The sequence below is a fragment of the Doryrhamphus excisus genome, linkage group LG9, assembly GCF_037039965.1.
Source record: "Doryrhamphus excisus strain RoL-2023G ecotype Guam linkage group LG9, RoL_Dexc_Guam_v1.1, whole genome shotgun sequence".
Taxonomy (NCBI): domain Eukaryota; kingdom Metazoa; phylum Chordata; class Actinopteri; order Syngnathiformes; family Syngnathidae; genus Doryrhamphus; species Doryrhamphus excisus.
Genome location: NC_136365.1, coordinates 4,254,555 through 4,277,645, shown reverse-complemented (window position 1 = coordinate 4,277,645; position 23,091 = coordinate 4,254,555). Strand labels below are relative to the sequence as shown.

The following is a 23,091-nucleotide window of genomic DNA, read 5'->3' as shown; positions in this document are numbered from 1 at the left end:
TTAACTCATTAACACGGTGCCTGATCAAAAAAATGGAAAAAAAAAGTTCTCATAAATCACGATTCACCTCAAGAACTAATACACTGACATGTCTTTTTTATGTGTATTTAAAGGAAACGTTATACGTTTGCCAATAAAGAACACAATAGATCCTGAGTGGTCATAGCTCCATTTTAACGATAGATGGCAGCATAACGCAATTTCCACCGTTTTTGTGACGTCATGAATGACTGTGATGGAGTCTCCTCTTCCTCGGTTATCAGGAAAGGATGAAGAAAAGGAGATGTATTTTTTTTCTACACTAATTGTTGGAGAAATGCTCGTCCTGAGTGCTCCAAGTCTTTGGTGTTGTTTTTCCTTCTGTATCCTATTTGTTTTTAATTTGTCTTATTAACTTAATAAAATATATTTTTGGAGCATTCAGGCATCCTTGAAAAGCAAATGAACTCACATTAATTTATTCATTCATTCATTTTCTACCGCTTTTTCCTCACGGGGGGTGCTGGAGCCTATCCCAGCTGTCTTTGGGCGAGAGGTGGGGTACACCCTGGACTGGTCGCCAGCCAATCACAGGGCACAGTGCTTTTTTATGAACTGCTTTATGATCCAGGTCTGCCTGCTAGCTTTTTGACCCAAAATGTGTTTATGGTTCCTTAGAGACACTCTGAAAGGTGTGGACTATGTCAGTTTTGCCTTGTTGTCTTTACTGTGCGTTTGAACAATGTGAGATGATTGCAACCACTGTTATTGCTCACTAACGACGTGCTTGGTTTACTTATTTATTTGGCATTGGCGACTCAATATACCCCAATTCATATCTCCTAACTCCCCATGATGCAATGTGGACTACCACTGTTCTTCGATCCAAATAATAAGCTTTCCTCTGTTCTTTCTTTGCCTGTCATTATTTCCGTCTATGTCTTCGTTCCTTTTTTTTGACGTCCTGCCAAAAGCCCCCTGCACATTCTCCACGGTTCCCAGAACAACGTGAGGTGTCTATGGGAAATCATTAATATAGATCAAGCTGCGTCAATACACTGCGTACACACATAAACTGGTACATAATAGGCCTGCTGCGCATCAGATAGTGAAAGGACGTTTAATCCTCTTGGCTACTGAAAGTTCAACACAGAAAATGATACTTTTTAACTCAATGGCAGATTATCCTTTCAGTTTTATCCATGATGTTTCATTTTTCATTTCACTTTTGTTCTTCAATTAATATTTCATGTTGCTCCTTGAATACCTGCCTGTCAATAAGAGAGACAACACACACCTCAGGTCAGGTCCAATCCATCAAACTGACTATGCGGTTTTGTACATGTGCGTGTTGAATAGATAATTTGTTTCTGCTGACAAAGCTCTTAGGCTGCATAAACAGGTTGCAGGCTCAACAGCTGAGCAATCCAAATAAGCCATTTATCATTTCTCATCAAATCACATGCCTAGTCATGAGATACATGCACACATAAGGCACAGATGACATGTAGTGCATCTTTCTATCTGGTGTTTGTCTCACCAAACATTACACTAACATTACTGACATCTAGTGGCTAGTGTGGAATACTACACCATCTTTATATTTGTACAGTATTTTAGTTTAATTAGACATGTTTATGTTTAAAAATGCTTAATTTAGGCAACAATATGTATTAGCTTAAATATGTTTTGCATTACATAGGCCACATTCAAGCACGAAATAGCTTAGTTTATATATATAAATTTATCTGTATTATGTTTTAAAAATAAATGATTGGAACAAATGATATGGTTTACAGTGTAAAAAATAGGCATTTTAGGGCTGTTTATAGGTGTCACCATTATTATTTGTTATGGCCTACTGTATTATTATTGTTCTTTTCTCTTGTTTGTTTTTCTCATGGGTTTTCTGTGTTGCAAAAAATGCTACATAATGAAAGAAAACCCAAAAAATGCAGTATTTTCATGTGATACTCACGTAACGGAGTTCTCATGATGTGTGGTGAGATAGACTGCGTTGACATCTCGCATCATATTGCACAAAATCAAATCAAAAATTGTTCTCCAAGTCTATACTTCAATGTCTTTGAAAAGTAAACAGGAAAGAGCTAAAAAAAATGCTACTGCTGTCCTAACCCCAAGCAGATGTGTCATGCAGAGGTGTTACACTTACTGCTGTTTGAGAATGCAGTAAAAAGTCATGAAAAGCTTTCCCTTCATTGTCCTCCAACCTCCCAAGTCAAACTATCATCAGCATGCAAGTGGAAGGCTCGCTATTCTACATGTGCTTTCAAAGCAACGGCACCATTTCATCACATTGGTGACGTGCAGTAAAAAAGCGAGAGGCAACTTTGTAATGGGCTTTTATGAGCTGCAGTGTTTATTTATGTGGAAACAAGATGCTGGTTACGCATGTGTTGGACTTCAAACAAGTGTACTGATGCTGCTGATGCTGATGGTCTGCAGGGGAGATGTAGACAATATGGACAGAATCTGAGACACATCGCATTATCAGTCAAATAGATTGGTTAAATTAAATTAAATTAATTGGTTAAAATGGGCGGCACGGCGGACGAGTGGTTAGCGCGCAGACCTCACAGCTAGGAGACCAGGGTTCAATTCCATCCTCGGCCATCTCTGTGTGGAGTTTGCATGTTCTCTGTATGTTGTTGTTGTCTATATGCGTCCTGCCACTGACCACACCGCTCGTCCAAAGTCAACTGGGATAGGCTCCATCTTGCTTGTGACCCTAAAAGTGGTATTAAAAATAGACAAATTGGTTGGATAGAAAATTCATTCATTCATTTTCTACCGCTTTTCCTCACAAGGGTCACCGGGGTGCTGGAGCCTATCCCAGCAGTTAGAAAATTAATTAATCAATAAATTAATGTGAGTTAATTTGCTCTTCAAAGGTGCCTGAATGCTCCAAAAATATATTTTATTAAGTTAATAAGACAAATAAAAAACAAATAGGGGGCGGCACAGCGGTCTAGTGGTTAGCGCGCAGACATCACAGCTAGGAGACCAGGGTTCAATTCCACCCTCGGCCATCTCTGTGTAGAGTTTGCATGTTCTCCCCGTGCATGCGTGGGTTTCCTCCCACATTCCAAAAACATGCTAGGTTAATTGGCAAATCCAAATTGTCCATAGGTATGAATGTGAGTGTGAATGGTTGTTGTTGTGAATGGTTAAATGAAATATTTAACCAATCCCTCTCTAGCTGGGCTTGACTTCCAATTGAACCTTAATTTCTGATCTTAACAAGACAAACTTCTGGAACTTTTTGGGACAGCTATTTTCCATGCCCCATTGCACAAAACAATGTCATAAAGGCCTGCTTAAATTAGTTTGATGTGGACGAACTTCATAGACAATAATAATGAGCAATAATTCACTCAAACCTTTGCAGACTTTAGGGTTGGTGTCCCGATATGTTCCTCCATTTAGTCTAGTGTGTCATTATATGTACATGTTTCTGCCCACACTGACGGGGGAAGAGAATCAAAGCAGGTCAAAAGGGTGGGGGGCTTCAAAGGTGAACATGAAGTTCACACAGATATAGTGCTCAGACGACAGGGGCCAGATAGACAGTAATAGACTCCATAGACAGAGAGAGCCCACAGAGAGATGTACACATAACAAACACACACACACACACACAGGGTGCAGGGTGAGCTGATGACAACAATAACATCCTTCATTCCTGTTGTGTGTCTGGTTAAAAAAGGCAGCTGGCTCCCAGACTGGAAAGCGTAGTCAAGGGCTCTTAGGGTGACTTGGAAGGGGGAGTGATTGTTGTCGGGGTACAAGCAGGTATCAGGTGTTCTGAGCTGAAAGGCCCCATGCATGGGCATCCTATTCCCTTGCTGCCCAGGCCTTGACTCAAAACAGACAGACCGGGTAATACTAGAAGGTATTGATGGCTTGAAGGTTTGAAATACATGCAGAAGCGTTGAGGTAAAAACAGATGATGTTGTCGCTGCATCCGCAAAATACACAGGCAAGGTAGTGTAATGATGGAGTCCATCCATTCATTTTCTATACTGCTGGTCCTCAGGGGTATGCTGGAACCTATCCTACCCTGGACTGGTCACTAATGACCGAGTCGATTGAGCTTATTCCTTATGTCTCACGTTATTCTCCATGAACCGGGAAGCTAAATATCCAAGAAATCACACAACTGTAGTTTTGTTTTCCACTTTTGTTACACAGGCGAGGTAGTGTAATGATGGAGTCCATCCATTCATTTTCTATACTGCTGGTCCTCAGGGGTATGCTGGAACCTATCCTACCCTGGACTGGTCACTAATGATGGAGTCGATTGAGCTTATTCCTTATGTCTCATGTTATTCTCCATGAACCGGAAAGCTAAATATCCAAGAAATCACACAACATTGTAGTTTTTTTTCCACTTTTGTTACAGAATGGTATATTTGTTTATTAATGTTGGAGTTACATCTGCACAAATTCCCTCTGATTCAGAATCAAAATGATACCGTCATTTTAAGTCATTCTAAATCAGCAAGTGTAAAGTAGAGATGCTCGATATTGTTATTTTTTTTTTAGCATTTTTTATACCAAATACTCCTCATACTTGAGCAGTTTTTGACTTCCATGTATGTCCTTTAGAGGGTTGACTCGAAACAATAATTACCATACCTCACTAACATACATGCGGAGGGACAGGTGTGTGTCTAAAGTGCAAGTGATAGGAGAGAGAGAGGAAGAGGAGATTGCAAGTGCTATGGCTAGAATGGAAAAGTATAGACATCAAAGAGTAGTGCAAGAGAGAAACAGCTGGTCAGTGTATATGTGTGTGTGTGTATGTGTGTGTGTATGTGCCTGCGTGTTATGCATAAACACACCTTCAAAGAAGATCCAAATGTGCCAGCCCACCTGACTTCAAGCATCAGTGTGGGAACACTGTTAAACACACACACACACACACACACACACACACACAGCACATAGACCAACTGATCTTGTCTCCTCTTTTCCAAACCGTATGCAAAACACACCTGTCACCGTGTCTGTGTGGTGTGCATGTGTGTGATCTTCCTGTCCTAACATGTGCAGGCTCTGTGCACCACAGCTGGGTAGCTTCAGACTGGATCCAGCATCATCTCTGATGTGGACTGATGATGGTAATGGTTTTATTTCATTTGAACATGCATCAGATTACGATTGAAGGCATCCCATAATCAGTTCACAGTTCCACATGTCCAAAAGGAGTAGGAAGAAGCAAAGCTTATTAAATCCTATACCCCTCCATCTGGTACTTTTACAATCAGTAACTGTTACATTTGTTCACTTCCTGCTTTCTATAATACAGTTTAAGTTTTTTTTGTGGTTTTTTTTTAATAATGTACTCAGTACCGAAGTACAAGGTGATATGACCATCCAATGACATAATGTGTACCATAGTAAGTGTCAATATAGTGATATATATAGCACATCATGACTGGTTCAAGACTCTTCATCCTTGTATTTAGCAAACATCAACTGCTTGTATTGTTTCTTGAATTGGCTCCATCTGGTACTTTTACAACAGTAGCTGTTACATTTGTTCACTTCCTGCTTTCAATAATACAGTTTAAGGTTTTTTTTTTTTTTAATAATGCACCTCGTACCGAATACCATACAATGACATAATGTGTACCATAGTAAGTGTCAATATAGTGATATATATAGCACATGACTGGTTCAAGACTCTTCATCCTTGTATTTAACAAACATCAACTGCTTGTATTGTTTCTTGAATTGGCTCATCGTTGTGCATTGTTTGAGGTCCTTACTCAATCCATTCCATAGTTTGATTCCACATACTGAAATGCTATGGCTTTTTGATGATTTTGATGATGATTTAATCTAACGGGGCATTGTGGGATTTAGGAAATAGACACTCACACGGTTATAGTCATATGAAATCCAAAATGTTGCAATTTACATTTTGCACAGTTGGATCTTAAGGAGATTCTAAGACAACCTTTAAAATGCAAAAAGAAGAAATGTTAATGATCACTTTTTTGTTGTCATGATTTGTAAATATTGAAAGGCAAATCATGGTGCTGTGCTGGCATTACATGATCAAACTATGGAAGGACTTAACCACATTGTTGTACTGTAATGTTACATAAATAAGACTAAGCTATGCCTTACAAATGCAGGAAGTAGCAAATGGGTAGCATATAAAGCACTTATTTGATTTACATTTATTTTATTTTGCATCTGTTAATCTGTAGTTGCATGAACAGCAGCATAGCATGCATTATCACAACTAATCCAGAATTTATTTAATTATATTTGTGCACAGTTTGGGTCAAAATTGACAAAATCAATCCTGGAATCTGCAAAAGTCTCACGCACTAGAAACAATTTTGCTTCACTGGCCACTTGCATGTGCACGTGCACTGCACAATCCTAAAAGTGCAAAGGAAAACTGGACTAGGAATGTTGTTTAACTCCAGTCAAAGCAGCTTGGATGTGGTAATAGAGGCATATGCTAACACACACACACACACACACACACCTGTGTGAAGAAAGGAATCTCCCTAGCTCACAGAGGTGATTACGTATTGATCTTCTGATGACAAAATATATACACGTGTATGTGTGTGTGTTGTTTTATATACTTGCCATTGCCATAGCTACTGTTTGTATTTGCTAATGCGCACTTTTCCTAGCATTCCGTTGCTCCTCTGGTGTGATAAACTGCACGCACACTCACAGGTGCTTTTCCAAATATTATCTGTCGCTTCCATGTGTCGTAGCGCCTCAGGTATGAATACTGTCATCACAAGCAAACAGCCTTCTCCCCTTTATCTCTCTTTACTGCTTTTAAAAGAAATATCACTCACCATTCCAAAAGAAAACATTGGGGAGGCAGTGATTTTATAATGACAGCAGAATGGCCACTCCTCCTGCCTAAAATCATTGCCATTACTTCCCAAACTCAAGTGTACAGGTTCTGATCCTGAATTGCCGATTAGAAGAAATAAGTATGTTTGGACTCAATCTGCTTCAGAGATAAAAGTGGCTAAATGTATTAAAGATTCAATAATTCATTTTCTACCGCTTTTTCCTCACGAGGGTCGCGGAGGTGCTGGAGCCTATCCCAGCTGTCTTCGGGCGAGAGGCGGGGTACACCCTGGACTGGTCGCCAGCCAATCACAGGGCACATATAGACAAACAACCATTCACACTCACATTCATACCTATATGGACAATTTGGAGTCGCTAATTAACCTAGCATGTTTTTGGAATCTGGGAGGAAACCGGAGTACCCGGAGAAAACCCACGCATGCCAGAACATGCAAACTCCACACAGAGATGGCCGAGGGTGGAATTGAACCCTGGTCTCCTAGCTGTGAGGTCTGCTAACCACTGGACCGCATTGCCGCCTGTATTAAAGATATTTAATGTTAGTGTTTTACATCATACATCTGTTTATACAATAAATGGGAATAGAAGCATAGATGGGAATGCAAAAAGTGTATCTTTAGTTACATATTGCAGCTATGGGCTTTGTCGGACTGCTTTTTTTTTTTTTTTAGCACTACCGCTATGAATGCTTCTGCAATGACACTAAAGTACGTATCAGTGCCAAGTTGTTTTTTTTCCCCTATTCAACTTGTGTGCGTGTAGCTTTGGCTTATTTTCTCAAACCCATGTAAATGAACATGCAACATATAGAACATTTTGATTAGAAAATGAGCTGGGCCACACCGTGGAGGACCTGAGCCAGCAAACCTATTTAGTATTGATCACAAAGAGGACATAATCAATTCAACTCCAATCTAATTCACATCAAGTCAAGGAAGAAGACATTTCAACAACAGCATGCCCATTCTTCTCCTCTGCCATTGATATTATATTGAATGCACATTTGTCATGTTGAGACCTTCAGGGGAATTCCTGATGAATATTCAATAATTTGATTTGTCTCCTGCTGCTTCCCAGAGCACTGCGGCTCTCGTGTTTGTTCTTGTTGCACATCACCGCGTGGTTAGTGCAGTGCACAGTCACCTGAGGTGTCGCCGGGTGTTCATGATGACAACACAATCTATATAGTGTTTATGATCATGCATGTATGCCCTGCAGGGAAAAAAACACATAAATGCTCTTCTATTGAGCTGTTAATCTAGTGGACATGGAAGGTTCTCACATCGTTAAAATCACGACTTCTCCTGCCAGATTGAGATAGAAGCTTTAGAGTGCAAGGAGAAAATACAGGAGGTAGAAGCAGAGAAGAGGGCATATGAGGTGATGGGGAGGGGGGGGATTCATTCTAGGACAATGATGAGGAAGCCTTGCACAAATCGTTACCTCCCTTTCTGTTCCCTCGTTCGCCTCCTTTTTATTCACACACTTCCATCAGCACAAAGAGGAGTGTGTTGCGGTCTTTGCTGAGGTCGATATAGCTTGGCGAGTGATCTATTGACAGACTGAGAGCGTGAGAGATGAGTTCAATACACTTCAATTTAGCTCCACTTGCTTTAATTACTTCCACCCTGTTTGAAAGAAAACGTGTGTGTGTGTTTTTTTAGGATAGGGGTGTGTGTGGCGTTAGACTACCCCTCAAGGCTGATGATAAAAATAGTGTCATTATTGAATTTGGGGTCTGTTAAGTATTTAGGAGCAAACAGGGGTTTTTTTACCTCTGGACAAAGCAATAATTGAAAAAAACATAAAATATTTTTGATCGTTATAATAGTATTAGTCGTATAAAAAAGTATTTTTCATGTTCTTGTAGGATCAGAAACCAATCATCGAATCAGCATTCATTCATTCATTTTTTACCGCTTTTTCCTCACGAAGGTTGTGGGGTTGCTGGAGCCTATCCCAGCTGTCTTTGGGCGAGAGGTGGGGTACACCCTGGACTGGTGGCCAGCCAATCACAGGGCACATATAGACAAACAACCATTCACACTCACATTCATACCTATGGACAATTTGGAGTCGCTAATTAACCTAGCATGTTTTTGGAATGTGGGAGGAAACAGGAGTACCCGGAGAAAACCCACGCATGCACGGGGAGAACATGCAAACTCCACACAGAGATGGCTGAGGGTGGAATCGAACTGGGGTCTCCTAGCTGTGTGGCCTGCGTGCAAACCACTCGGCCCCACAATATCATGTGAATGCTTTGTTTGGCCACTCAATGTTGCAGACTAGTTTATTGGCCGCACTATAACCGAGACCATGTATATCAGGGATCTCAAAGTCAAAAAGCCACTGGAACAAACACTTTTTCAGTGTTTTGAACTCAGTCATGGATGATGAGAGAAAAAGCAAAACAGGCAGGCTCGTTCGCTTGCGTATGGACGGGGCAAAATCACGTCAATTGTGCGCGGTGTGCACACAGCTTCACAGGTTCATGAAACCATATGGCATCCATATCAAACTAGGCGGGGGCCTCAAACTAGCATCATGCGGGCCGCATTTGGCCCGCGGGCCGCAAGTTTGACACCCCTGATGTATATAAATTGAGACATATATTTAGCTATAATTTTCATTAAAAAAAACTGTAAAACCAAGGTTCCACTATAGTTCCATGAGGAAAACCAAGCAGCCACTTAGCAGACGCATATCACAACACAGATGAGCTAACTCTCCAGTTCAAGACTTGTTAAAGAGAAGCAGTCTTTTGAGGACAAAATGTACATATTCTGGACAGATGGTTTTGTAAGAGGAGTGAGGGAATCTATCTACTCTACTCTGAACAGAGGGGCAGGTCTGCGACACCACTTACTGTATCTCTCACATCCACTGATCGTTTCATCCGTTCTTAAACGAATCAATCATTTAGTCTGCCTGTGATATTCTCGTTCATGCGAGTCGTCGTATTCGTAAGACATTCAATCGATCACAACTGTTTGGGTTGTCGTAGAAGACTTTTAACCTTTCATCTGACCATACTCAATCATTTAATCAACTGCTCTTGGTTTTGTGAGCATTGTTACATCAGAATGAAATAATAACGAGGGTGATTGCATCCAAACGACTGTCGTTTGTTAGCAGAGGTCTCACTCCGGTGTTATTTTGCACGACAAATGAGTGAAACTATTTTTTGGGAGGGGGGCGTCCCTCTGCCGTGCGTCTAGTACTTTGTCCATATAGTGTGATCTACTACACTAACTCGCCCCCATGGGGTTAGTTCATATTGAAACATGGAGGTACAGTAATATTTTATGTATTAACTATCTCCTTCAATATAGTAAACGTAAGGAATGAGAATGTCAGTGGCATAATAGTAGTTCCTGTTCCATGAAGTCATAATCATCATGCAGTTGACAGCCATAATTACGTACATGCAAATTATAGCAATCATCCAACCACACACTGGATGCAAGAACCTTTGCCTCAACGATTATGGCGTGTTGATGTTTACATAAATTACCAGGAAATCATTTTTATGTGCCGGTAGTGTTGACACCGATACAAATTATAGCGCTTATTATAACAGGATTTTTTAATAGACTCTACCTTATAAATGTCATTATTTTGTGGTTTTGTGGAGTTCAGCTGAAGACCGTGTTTAGATGTTTACCAGTTTGTGTGGAAAATGTTTTTTACCCTCCTGGTTAGTAGCTGCAAATAATAATTTGGTCGAACGTACATTTTGTTCTTGATGATTAAACCTAGTTAACAATCTTTTAAAGGTATTCAGGGCGTGTGTCTGTCTCTCGGTGTGCGTAATCACCCCTGAGTCCATCAGGAGGTCAACTCATTTGTTAGTCAAAACTTGCATATCAGTTGGGGGGGGCAGAGGTTTGTTTTGTCTGAATTCACCACAGCTGAGTCACTCACACCATTCATCTCACGCACCGAAAGCCGATGACTGACAGTGCGCGTGTGATGTTGCATCTGTGCGCACGTGTGTTGTCGACCGCAGGAAGCTGGCCAGTGTGGGCGGTCATGATGGAGATGAGGACCAGCAGGGATCACTTCGACACCTGCTTGCCTTTTGACAAAAACAAAACTCCTCATCTGGCCCCTGCACTCGTGCACACACATTTGATTGTAAATTAGATACAAGCAAAAATGCCTTTAAATGCCTGAAAATTTGGTCTGTTTGGATGTTTATTTACTCAACTACAGAGATGATCAGGCATCTCACCCTAAGTCAGCTGGGACAGGCTTCAGCTGGCAATTCATGTGACCCTTAAAGGGATGTGTTTTTTTTTAGCTTGGCAAGAATTTGCACCCTTTAATTTGTGGATCGATGCTTCCTGAATCCGCCTGCCCAACTAATTAGCCTTTGTTACCCTTTAGGGTAGGGGTGTCCAAAGTGCGGCCTGGGGACCATTTGCAGCCCGTAGTGTGTGTTTTTATTGGCTTTATTGTAGAAATAAAATTAAACCAAAATCGGGAAACATTTACCAAAAAAGTAAAGAGACTGAAATGTTGATGCTAATAACGAATAATAATATATAATATATAATAAATATTTTTTTTAGCTAAATTGTGATGTCATAGAACTGCTTTCAAACTGGACATAACAATATAAACATTCAAAACCATCCACCCATTTTCTATACCACTTATCCTCACGAAGGTCGCGAGCATGCTGGAGCCTATCCCAGCTGTCTTCAGGCATGCAAACCATGCTCGGGTATGTCATATTCAGCTAAGGCGAATTAATGAATTTTATGGCCACTGTTACTTCTAATATTATTATTTTCTGTTAAAATGTTGCTAGCCATTAAGTTCAGCTACAATGACAAACAGCGCCGTCTGGTGGGGCACTGCCCCCCCACCTTTCCTTAACGCAGAGTCACCATTGCTTATAAATAGAATGTTCCTTTATTAATGATTTTCCTCCTCTGACTGTTGGCTGTTGGACGGTTGCCTGCTGGATCCAGTAGGGGAGATCTAACCATTTGATGGAAAGCCCCACAGAGTACTGCAACACAGAGAAGGAAAGGGAGGAGGCGGGGTACGACACACATATGCATCTGCTGCACACACACACACGCACACATGCACACAAGCCTTCACACATCAGTCAGACATGCCTCTGGTCAGGAGAACCCCTGGCTCACCTTCACACAGCTTCATAGATCACACACACTCTCTCGCTCTCTCTATTTCTTACACACACACACACACACACACACACACACACACACAGAAGTTGTGCTGACATGAATCTGTGCAGTCACTTTGACTCACATAAACATGCCTCCCCCTTCCCAGCACACACACACACTTCAAAGGAAGATTGCAGCATGACAGGCTGCAACACTTCCAACCCACATGCAGTGTTTCTGTTGGTAATTCCTCCTTCTTACAAAGCCACCTGTTTCTTACAAACCTTCAAGCCATTCCTTCCTCTATCTGTCCTGGTTTGAACAGCAACACACACACACACACACACACACACCATAAATGCATGCTGGTACTCAGCTGTTATTTCTCTGAGGTCCTCTCACCACACAATGTGCACCCCTATTAGATTAGATTAAACCCATTGCCTTAAAACTCGCTTTGATACATATCTGACTCAAGATGGCCGATTTAGGTGAGCTGGTGAAAAGTACATTTTATTCATTCATTCATTTTCTACCGCTTTTTCCTCACGAAGGTCGCGGGGGGTGCTGGAGCCTATCCCAGCTGTCTTCGGGCGAGAGGCGGAGTACACCCTGGACTGGTCGCCAGCCAATCAATCACAGGGCACATATAGACAAACAACCATTCACACTCACATTCATACCTATGGACAATTTGGAGTCACCAATTAACCTAGCATGTTTTTGGAATGTGGGAGGAAACCGGAGTACCCGGAGAAAACCCACGCATGCACGGGGAGAACATGAAAACTCCACACAGAGATGGCAGAGGTTGGAATTGAACCCTGGTCTCCTAGCTGTGAGGTCTGTGCGCTAACCACTCGACCGCCATGCCGCCCAATTACATTTTAATAATTAAGACTAATTAAAATGAATAATTAAGAGGGTTCAATTCCACCCTCGGCCATCTCTGTGTGGAGTTTGCATGTTCTCCCCGTGCATGTGTGGGTTTTCTCCGGGTACTCCGGTTTCCTCCCACATTCCAAAAACATGCTAGGTTAATTGGCGACTCCAAATTGTCCATAGGTATGAATGTGAGTGTGAATGGTTGTTTGTCTATATGTGCCCTGTGATTGGCTGGCGACCAGTCCAGGGTGTACCCCGCCTCTCACCCAAAGACAGCTGGGATAGGCTCCAGCACCCCCGCGACCCTTGTGAGGAAAAAGCAGTAGAAAATGAATGAATAATTAATAATTAATATTCGTCCAGGTGTTTCCATCAGCTCAATCAGGAAGTATAGCACTAATATTTGAACCTGATCAATCTTGATGAAACAAAAACGTTATGTCTGTCACTGGGAAAAAAAATGAACCTGTGAATAGTTCATACGGTATATTCTCCAGACTAGAATAGAGCGGCATAAAAATGAATGATGGCTTTATTTTATATGGAGAGCGTCACATGACACCAGATTTATGTCCATGGTCAGACCTACATTGTCAGTTGCGGGCCCCAACCCTTGAAATTGACACAGTGAACTTACTGCATCATTAAATCAGCTGCTTTATATTTCAAATACTTTATAGACCATTTAAATAATTCTTTTTTTTTATCGATCATTTATTTTCTATTGTTTAATCTGTTTACGGTCACGGGTGAGCTGGAGTCCATTGCATCTGGCGGGGTGAAATCATTTAAATGACCATTTGGAGCCTGTGTGCATGCTACTTGGCACAATGTCTTGACACTTGACAGGGTAGTGCACAAATATGACAGTTCTTTCACCAATTCAAAGGTAAAATAGTCAAAATGCTGAAAAAAAGAAAAACAAGTGTTATGTGTCATGTAATTGCAGCTAATGCATCTGTTTTTCTGAACTCTCAATTGTCTCTATGACATTATTACTGACATATTGTGTGTGTCTCACTCTGTCGGAGTAGTGTACTCAGTCTGGGTGGTTCCAAGAAGAAGGGATGACTCACCTGTCGGTCGGTACATAGGTAGGTAGGTGCAGAGAGAGATAAAGGAATGATGAAGGAGAGGATGAAAGAGTGCTGCAGAGCATCCGGCCTGTCAGTCACTTGTTAATTGTGGCACACGTCAGTGGAAGTGAGAACTGTCTCTTCACACTGATGACCTCATGTTATTTTTCTCCTCAATGCTTCCATGAAGCAAACATCTCACCTTTTATTTGTTTCTGTTGTGCCTCTAATCCTTCTGACATATTGTTTTAACGGGAACTTCATTGTAAATGAAGGAATAAGTTCTATTTATTTCATTTCCAATATAAAAGTCTCTGTGTGGGAGGTTGCTTTATTTCCTCAGCAGGGGTTAATATTGTCCAATTGAATGTATCGGTCCAAACAAATAATGAAAAAGAAAAACACAACATGGAACCTATTACTGTTTTATTGAACTCCCTTTTTTTCCGGTGACCTTTATCATGGCAGAGATATTGTTGGTGCTATGTTCTTGTCAACATAATAAGTGGACACCTGCCTCCAGTCTGACATTAAACATTTAATACCGAGTGCAACCAATATCAAGAATCTCATTCTAACATATTAAATTTACAATGCAATCCGTGTCAATGAATTTTTTTAATGTTTTTATGTATTTATGTCAGTAATATTGGTACTGTGAGTATTGGTACTTGTGAGTCTACCACTAAATTGGTGGAATATTAACTATAAAAATGTTCCCTAAGGGGCTGCACAGCGGTCGAGTGGTTAGCAAACAGGCCACAAAGCTAGGAGACCCGAGTTTGATTTCACCCCCGGACATCTCTGTGTGGAGTTTGCATGTTTTCTGCGGGTACTCCGGTTTCCTCCCACATTCCAAAAACATGCTAGGTTAATTGGTGACTCCAAATTGTCCATAGGTATGAATGTGAGTGTGAATGGTTGTTTGTTTATATGTGCTCTGTGATTTGATGGCAACCAGTCCAGGATGTACCCCGCCTCTCGCCTGAAGACAGCTGGGATAGGCTCCACATTCACCGTCTTGGATTTTTTTCAAAGATTCATTAACATGACGAGATTTTCGGCATGCGTATAACTCCACAAAAAATGGTCTGAGCACTTGGAAAAATATAGAGAGGTACTTGTTGGAGGTCTGCACAGAGTGCTTCTCTACTTTATAATGATTTTTAATGCAAATGTTACTTCTGTAAAGCTTATGAAGTCACTAAATTTAAGTTAGGTTTATCTTTTAAAGAAAATCTTCAGAATATTTGATATACCCATTCAAATTATGTGTATATATTTGCCAATTCACTTCAAATCAATTGCAATTCCTAGACACAAGCTTTTCCAATTTATCACCATTGTCCAATGAAAAACAAGTATTTCAAAGTTGTGTTTACTTTTTTTGTATAGAAAAATAAGAATATAAAATACTATTTTGTGTCTCCAATTTCAGTGTCTCTAAATTTAGATTTTTGTTGATTTTGATTAAAGACAAACTCACTTTTCACTGGACAATGATCTGTTTTAACAAGACGAATATGCAAAGACGGCACACAAATCAAAACAACGGCAATATCGATCATTTTTTTGGTTTATTTTGTGTCATAGCTGTAAAAATATATTCTCAAAATAAATATATGAAATAAATATGAAACTTTGTGTGTCCCATGAATTATAGCCTCATAAATAAGATTAAAATCTGTCCAACAGCTCTGTTAAGTCCTTGTGAATCCTGTGCTCATCGTTTAACTGCAACCAGCGACAAAACAACACCGTTCCTTCACTGCGTCCAATGGATGAGCGTTCACATCCACCATAGAAGAAGTCCTGCTTGTCGCCAGGTCTTTTTCTCGTATTCCTCAAGTCCGTTTTCTGAGCATCAGCAGTCAGCGCCGTATCGAGCAAACATGGCTGCTTTCCAGTGCATAAAACTACCTTATTTTCAGTAAACCAGCCAGACTGTATAGCAGATTATACTTTTTTTGTAGTTTACTTAGCAGCCTTAGAGTTTAGAGTTTAGCATCAAAGAAAAGGAGCCTACTATGAAACAGAAAAGGTTTCTGCAGCCAAAGCGCAGAAACAATTCCTAGCAGCTGCTTATGAATAAACTTTTGTTCACTTAAACATGCAGATCTGGACAAGCAGGTAGTTTGGAGAATCAAGGGAAATCCATCTTGGCTGCTGATGCCACTGCATATGCCAATAAAGGGATAATGGAGGGGGGGGGGGGGTCTGTTTCTGCATCATCCACAGAAGATCCCTGGTGCTTTTCTGTCAAACTCCCTTGTACGACTGGTTCAGCGAGGGTCGCTATCCTTCCGCCGTACCAGCAATCCGGGGTTTGAATCCGGTGCATTTAATGTGATCCATTTTGGATCATCCATTGCCCACAAAAAGGGGGGGGCAGTATTTGATGCATCAGTTTGCTTTGTGGCCAGCATCGGTTCAGCTTCAGCTCTGGCCCAGTATATCCCTGTATAGTTCTGGTACTCTGTCTGGATCTACAGGCCTCGGCAAGAAGTGAGAGAATCTCTGATGCCGCCGCGATCTTGTACCATCCCGCGGCGTCCCGTCCTTGTTAAGTGCGACAAAGTAAAATGCTCCTTTTTCTCCGTGCCTGTAAATGTTGGATGAGTAGGTGTTATACCAGTTCTCTTCAAATTGCTCCCGAAAAACGCTTTCTGCTGATAGCTTCTCCTGTAAAAACGAAAGAAAAGTCCATTTAATAATCTAGAATGTGTCATTGGGAAAGTCATATGATATGTACTTACCGAGCCATAAAGTTCCCCCTTGCTGTTCATGGCAAGGTAGAGTCCACTGTCCACACCTCTGATGCTGACCAGTCCCACAGCCAGGCTGATGAACTCCAAAATACCTGAGTACACATGAACACACGCTTAACGTCAATAATATCCTCCTTTTTACTCCTCAACCTTTATATCCCAAACATGTTCGATAAATCAACCAGGACTATAACCTCTAAAACCTCTAAAAAAGTGATGTTAGAGGTCTGGAATGGTCTCTGCAATGAAGTCATTATTGGATCTCAGCGCAAATGAATCAAACGCCTGAAGAGTTACTACCTCGGCGCAGCTAAATAAATCTCAGAGCGGCCTACTTTGATGTGTATGATAAAGCTTTTGGTCATTTTTAAAACCTTGTATATCAAAAAAAGCTTTCAATGTGTCAATGTCACAACTAAATAGTCCAGAAGAAGAAAAAAAATACATTTTGTACACTTGACTTTTATGGTTTTGGAAACCTCCCTACTGTATATACCTTTTTGGTACTTAGCTATAGTGTATGTTGAAATGATTTGGACCCCCGACTGTACCCCATTACTGACAATATGTTCTAACAGCTGTTGTCACGGCGGTAACGTGCTACGTAGGACTATTAATACTTGAATATGAAGGGATGCCTTGGAGGGGAAGTTCGCTTTGGATATTCTTTACATTGACCTTGAACCTTTCATTCTAATAAGATCCAGTCATTTTTATATTGTGGAGAGCTGTTCATATAATAATATTAGACAGTAAAATATATAATATAAGACATTCTCAGTATGATGCATTGCAGTTATATTTAGGTTGTTCATAATGTTTGTTTGGCTATTTAAACTTCAATCCTGAAATCAAATATGACTTCTATACCGAATCTGCTGTGGTCCTTCCTGGTTCCCTGCACGGTGCCATCGGGGTGTATCTCCAGGTGGAAGCCGGTCCTGCAGTAGAGCTGCCGCCGCCTCAGAATCCCCTTCAGGTGGCTGAGGTCCGCTAAGCTCCGGGACAAGCGTTCGGATGACATCAGGTGCTCCTGCTCCTGCTGCTGCTGCTGGTGCTGCTGCGCCGAGCCCCCCACCATCATGAGTCTGCTCACCGAGTTGTATTCCACCGCGCCGGCTGGGGTGAGAACGAAATGAGCGCCACCCGCGGAGCCAAAGCTGTCCAGAAATCCGTTGAAGATCCCAACCTCAGCTGCTGCTGCCATCACAGTAAAAACACCCGTTCGGGCTTTTTTTGTTTTTTTTTTTTTTTGTACGAGATCCAAGGTGGAGATCCGGAGAGCTTCTCAGCAAATAAAAGTTCAATCAGCACCTCGTGGACCTGATGTACGTGCAGACATCCCTCTTGGAGAAACCTCTTCTTCTGCCTGCCTTGCAGTTTATCAGTGCATCACCTCGGCAGTCCTCTCCTTCTCCTCGGGGATACTCCTCTTTGCTCCACTGCACCTTAGAGGATGTTCCTCTCTCTCTCCTCCTTCATTCACTTCTTTCCTTTATTCATGCGGTTCCTCCTGCTCTGGCAGCAGAATGGAGCGCAATGTAGCAGCAGCTTGTATCTATATCATGCACTGAGACACCCGAGTTGCCTTTTTATGCAAATGAGCCCCGATCTCCTCCTTTATGGCGCATTACTGCACTGCCCCTCAAAGGGAGCCATTCACCCCCCCCCCTTCTTCCTCTGACTCTTTGGTGCGTATAGTTTTCAGCGTTTTGCAAATGAATGTTCATTTATCAAAAATGTTCTTTTATTCTTGTTTTAAAGCGTGCATTGCAAGATGAAAAAAAAAAAAAGTTATGCTGCGGCAAGATGCGACTGCGGATTATTTTAAACCAATCAAGTGTTTGCGTACTAAAACAAGTGCAAGCGACCTCGGTGTGAAGAATAAACATGGCGAGTGTTTGTATGTGTGTGTATGTGTGCTCCAAACAGCCTGAAAGTGATCCTGCCATTACCCTAAACGCTTTACAGTCCCACGCCCCCCCCCAACCCCCCCAATTTGGAAATGGCTCAGGTGCAGCGAGAGGGAGAAGGAAAGCCCCCGTTTGCGTAATTTTCGCACACGGCTGTTGATTTATTGCCACCGCGTTTTATGTAAGACAAGAACCCGTAGAGACACACACACAAACACACACACACACACACACAGAGTCGTACACACCTGTGCAAAGACATCACTTGCCTGTCAATCCCCCCCATTGATCTTTCCCGGGATCTTTGAACAGTACAGGAGCTCATACATCCTTAATTGTGGTCTTAAAGGGCGAATCAAAGACGTAGAGGCTTCAAAGTTAAGATCTTGTAAGGGCATCTGGGAAAACAACCTGGAGTGGGGGAAATACCTGTTTGAACTGAAATACCCCAACACATGACACTTGGACGAAGACAATCGAGATTTTGTTTTTAATTTAGAAATTGTCACTAATAAAACTTATTGGACCGGGATAACTATTTGTACGATCAAAAGCTGGTAAAGTCAGGTGTCGAGGATAAGAATAAACAAGCCCCTCCATTCGTCACTTTCCGAAGATATCTCAAAATGCATGCAACTAAATCACTCATTCATTTATGTTCTATACCACCTGTCCTCATTAGGGTCAAAAGTGAGCTGGAGCCTATCCCAGCTATCCTCATTGAGATTCAAACCCTTGCTCTCCAGTCTGTGCTGAGAGGTGTTTCCATTATTCATTCATTCATTTTCTACCACTTATCCTCACGGGGGTCACGGGGGTGCTGGAGCCTATCCCAGCTGTCTTCGGGCGAGAGGCGGGGTACACCCTGGACTGGTGGCCAGCCAATCACAGGGCACATATAGACAAACAACCATTCACACTCACATTCATACCTATGGACAATTTGGAGTCACCAATTAACCTAGCATGTTTTTGGAATGTGGGAGGAAACCGGAGTACCCGGAGAAAACCGGGGAGAACATGCAAACTCCACACAGAGCTGGCCGACGGTGGAATTGAACCCCGGTCTCCTAGCTGTGAGGTCTGCGCGCTAACCACTCGTCCGCTATGCCGCCCTAGAAATAATATTCATTCATTCATTTTCTACCGCTTTTTCCTCATGAGGGTAGCGGGGGTGCTGGAGAAGAGGAGGAATACGATATACGTAACAAACACTGAAGAACTTTCATCAAATCTGAAAGTTGCATGCAAAAATGCATAACAGCATATCATGCACTGACATGACTATTTAATGTGAGTAAGTTGAGCCAGTTGGTATTACATGGGGCGGCACGGTGGTCGAGTGGTTAGCGTGCAGACCTCACAGCTAGGAGACCAGGGTTCAATTCCACCCTCGGCCATCTCTGTGTGGAGTTTGCATGTTCTTGTGGGTTTTCTCCAGGTACTCCGGTTTTCCTCCCACATTCCAAAAAATTGGCGACTCCAAATTGTCCATAGGTATGAATGTGAGTGTGAATGGTTGTTTGTCTATATGTGCCCTGTGATTGGCTGGCGACCAGTCCAGGGTGTACCCTGCCTCTCGCCCGAAGACAGCTGGGATAGGCTCCAGCAACCCCCCCCCCCCCCGCGATCCTTGTGAGGAAAAGCGGTAGAAAATGAATGAATGAATGGTATTACATGGTTAAATGCGCTGCATGCAGTCTAATGACTTACATCCAACACAAACATGGCATTTTGTTTTCATGTACACGCTCTGGTTTTTGGGCTTTTTTTAGGCAGTGGATCAGTTAGGACCAGGAGCCCAAGTTTCAATTTTATGGGGCATTGATTTTGGCACCTATCCCTGTGCGCGCATGCGCAGCTGCCTCCCTCCCCTCCCTTGGGACTTGCAATAATGAATGACTTGAAGCTGAGGTGTGTTTGTGTTGGTGTGTATGGTGTGGGAGGGCGTCCATATGTGTGTGCCTGTGTGGTTACTATGCAGGTCATTTTGTGCTCATGATGATTTTTGCCACAGTGACAAAAAGGGTAGAAGGCGTTGTGAGAGTATTGTTCTGTTTGAGCTGTGTGTGTGTGTATATATATATATATATATATATATATATATATTCTTTTGATTCATAGGCTAGTTATGACTAAAAAAGAACTTTCTTCCCCAAAGGGAATTGATCAGCGTTTTGCCCCCAGGCTGATCAGATCCTGATATATTAGATATTGATCCGTTTAGAATGAAGACGTCAACTACAATGGCACATTTCCACATGAGGTGCAAACTGAAGTGTTCCCATGGTCACATGACTTGTTGTCCATAATGAGTTCTTGGTTTACTGCTTCCTTAATGGCATTGGGCATGTATGCCACACGTGTCAAACGCGAGGCCCGGGGGCCACATGTGGCCCGCCACATCATTTTATGTGGCCGTGGGATAATGTGTCAATAATCTTCATCTTTTTCCTTCTATATTTATTTGTTCTTTCATTTTGACAGGAAGTTCTTCTAAACGTCAATATCATCAACCAGAGACCCCAAGCATTTTTTTGTTCTGAAAAATAATTACTTAAATGTCTGCTTATTCCCTCGACATTCTCAATTTAGAGGTTAGAGGGATAGAAATAGATCGTTATTATACATAAATATTTCATGATTTCTGGCTTGTGTGAGAACACCATCATAATCAGTGTATTTAAATGACACAAATACTTGCCGTGTTTGATATCAATACCATCTATAGGAAGATCTCCATCACCATATGTAGCGTAGTTCCTTCAGTTGCAGCTTGTGGCAAAGCATCTTTGATGTTTACTTCATGCAGGTTTGAGGTAAATGTGAATGATTCATTTAAAATAAATAAATAAATATATATATATATATATATATATAGTATGTATATATATATATATACACTATATATACACTATACTACTATATATACACTATACATATATATATATATATATGTAGGCCCATTGTCAAAGACCGCCAGAATCCTGTCAGACAACAATTTACAACATTAACCTTTAGGGTACTTATTCAGTTATTCCATTATCCAGCCGTTCGATTAGTAATTTCTTTGTGTAGGTGGGTGCAGGTTGGGACGGGGGCGGGTGGTGTACCCTCGGGGCCTTCTTCACGCACGCACCTCCTCCTCCACACTGAAATAATGCCTACATCAGGGGTGTCAAACTCATTTTCATTGAGGACCACATTGTAGTTATGGATGCACTTGTAACTGTCAATATATATGAATGGAAATATGAATATAACCTTGTGATATTATTACGCAATTGCCCATGCATTTGCTTACTCTATTTTTACTAACAAAATGATGGATAACTTGCTTTGTAGTTTTCTGTGTGAAAAAGTGATTGACCACTAAACTGGTTGGGTCGCCCTTAGCTGCAACAACTGCAATCAAGTGTTTACGGTAACTTGCAAAGAGTCTTGTAGCACTGTCTTACATCCACTCATTTTTGCAAATTGTTAAATTAGAGGGTTTTCATAATAAAGCGCCTTTTTAAGGTCATGCCACAGCATCTCAATAGGATTCAGGTCAGGACTTGGACTATAGGCACTTCCAAGTCTTCATTTTGTTTTTCTTCAGCCATTTAGAGGTGGACTTGCTGGTGTGTTTTGGATCATTGTCCTGCTGCAGAACTAAGTTTGTTTCAGCTTGAGGTCAGGAAAAGATGGCTGAATGTTTTTCTTCAGCATTTTTTGGTAGACAGCGAAATTCATGGTGCCATTTAATACAGGAAGTCTTCCATCCCAAACCATTACACTACCACCACCATATTTTACTGTCGGTATGATGTTTTTTTTTGTCTTTTGTGAACTCTTGGCTGAGACGCTGTGCTCTTGGGGTCATTTTGATTCTCCAACTACTCCTGGGAAGTTTCACTACTCTTCCATGTTTTTTGGCATTTGTGGATAATGGCTCTCACTGTGGTTTGCTGGAGTCCCAATGCTTTAGAAATGGCTTTATAACCTTTTCCAGACTGGTAGAGTGCAATTAATATCACTTAACGGAAGGGAATCACTTTTTCACACAGGACTATGTAGGTTTGTATTTTGTCTCTCTTAATAATACAACATTTCGTTTAAAAACTGCATTTTGTGGACAGTTGTGTTGTCGTTGACTAATATTTACATTTGTTTGATGATCTGAAACATGTAAGCGTGACAAACATGCATAAAAAATAAATTTTTCACACCACAGTATATATTTATACATCAGTATCAGATATATATAATGAACCTTGAAATTAAATACTGCCAAGCAACAATTGATTTCCCCCTCACATATATTCACATATGACCTCAGCCTGTGGCATTTTAATTATGGAATCTGTCAATGTGTACAGCATATATTCTCAGATTCCTCTGCAAACCCGTCGACATAGGATATCTCGCGATAGCGTCGACATCACGCGAGATCTAT

General features: G+C 41.4%; 1 protein-coding gene across 1 annotated transcript; it reads right to left on the bottom strand.

Moving 5' to 3' along the window:
• Window positions 1-15,524: 15,524 nt before the first annotated feature.
• LOC131131672 (fibroblast growth factor 20-like) lies at window positions 15,525-18,413 on the bottom strand. The gene is made up of 3 exons (XM_058076580.2): window positions 17,611-18,413; window positions 16,729-16,832; window positions 15,525-16,654 (listed from the first exon to the last, which is right to left on the bottom strand). The coding sequence occupies exons 1-3, from the start codon at window positions 17,945-17,947 to the stop codon at window positions 16,409-16,411; spliced, it is 687 nt and encodes a 228-aa protein (XP_057932563.2). The 5' UTR covers window positions 17,948-18,413; the 3' UTR covers window positions 15,525-16,408.
• Window positions 18,414-23,091: the final 4,678 nt, after the last annotated feature.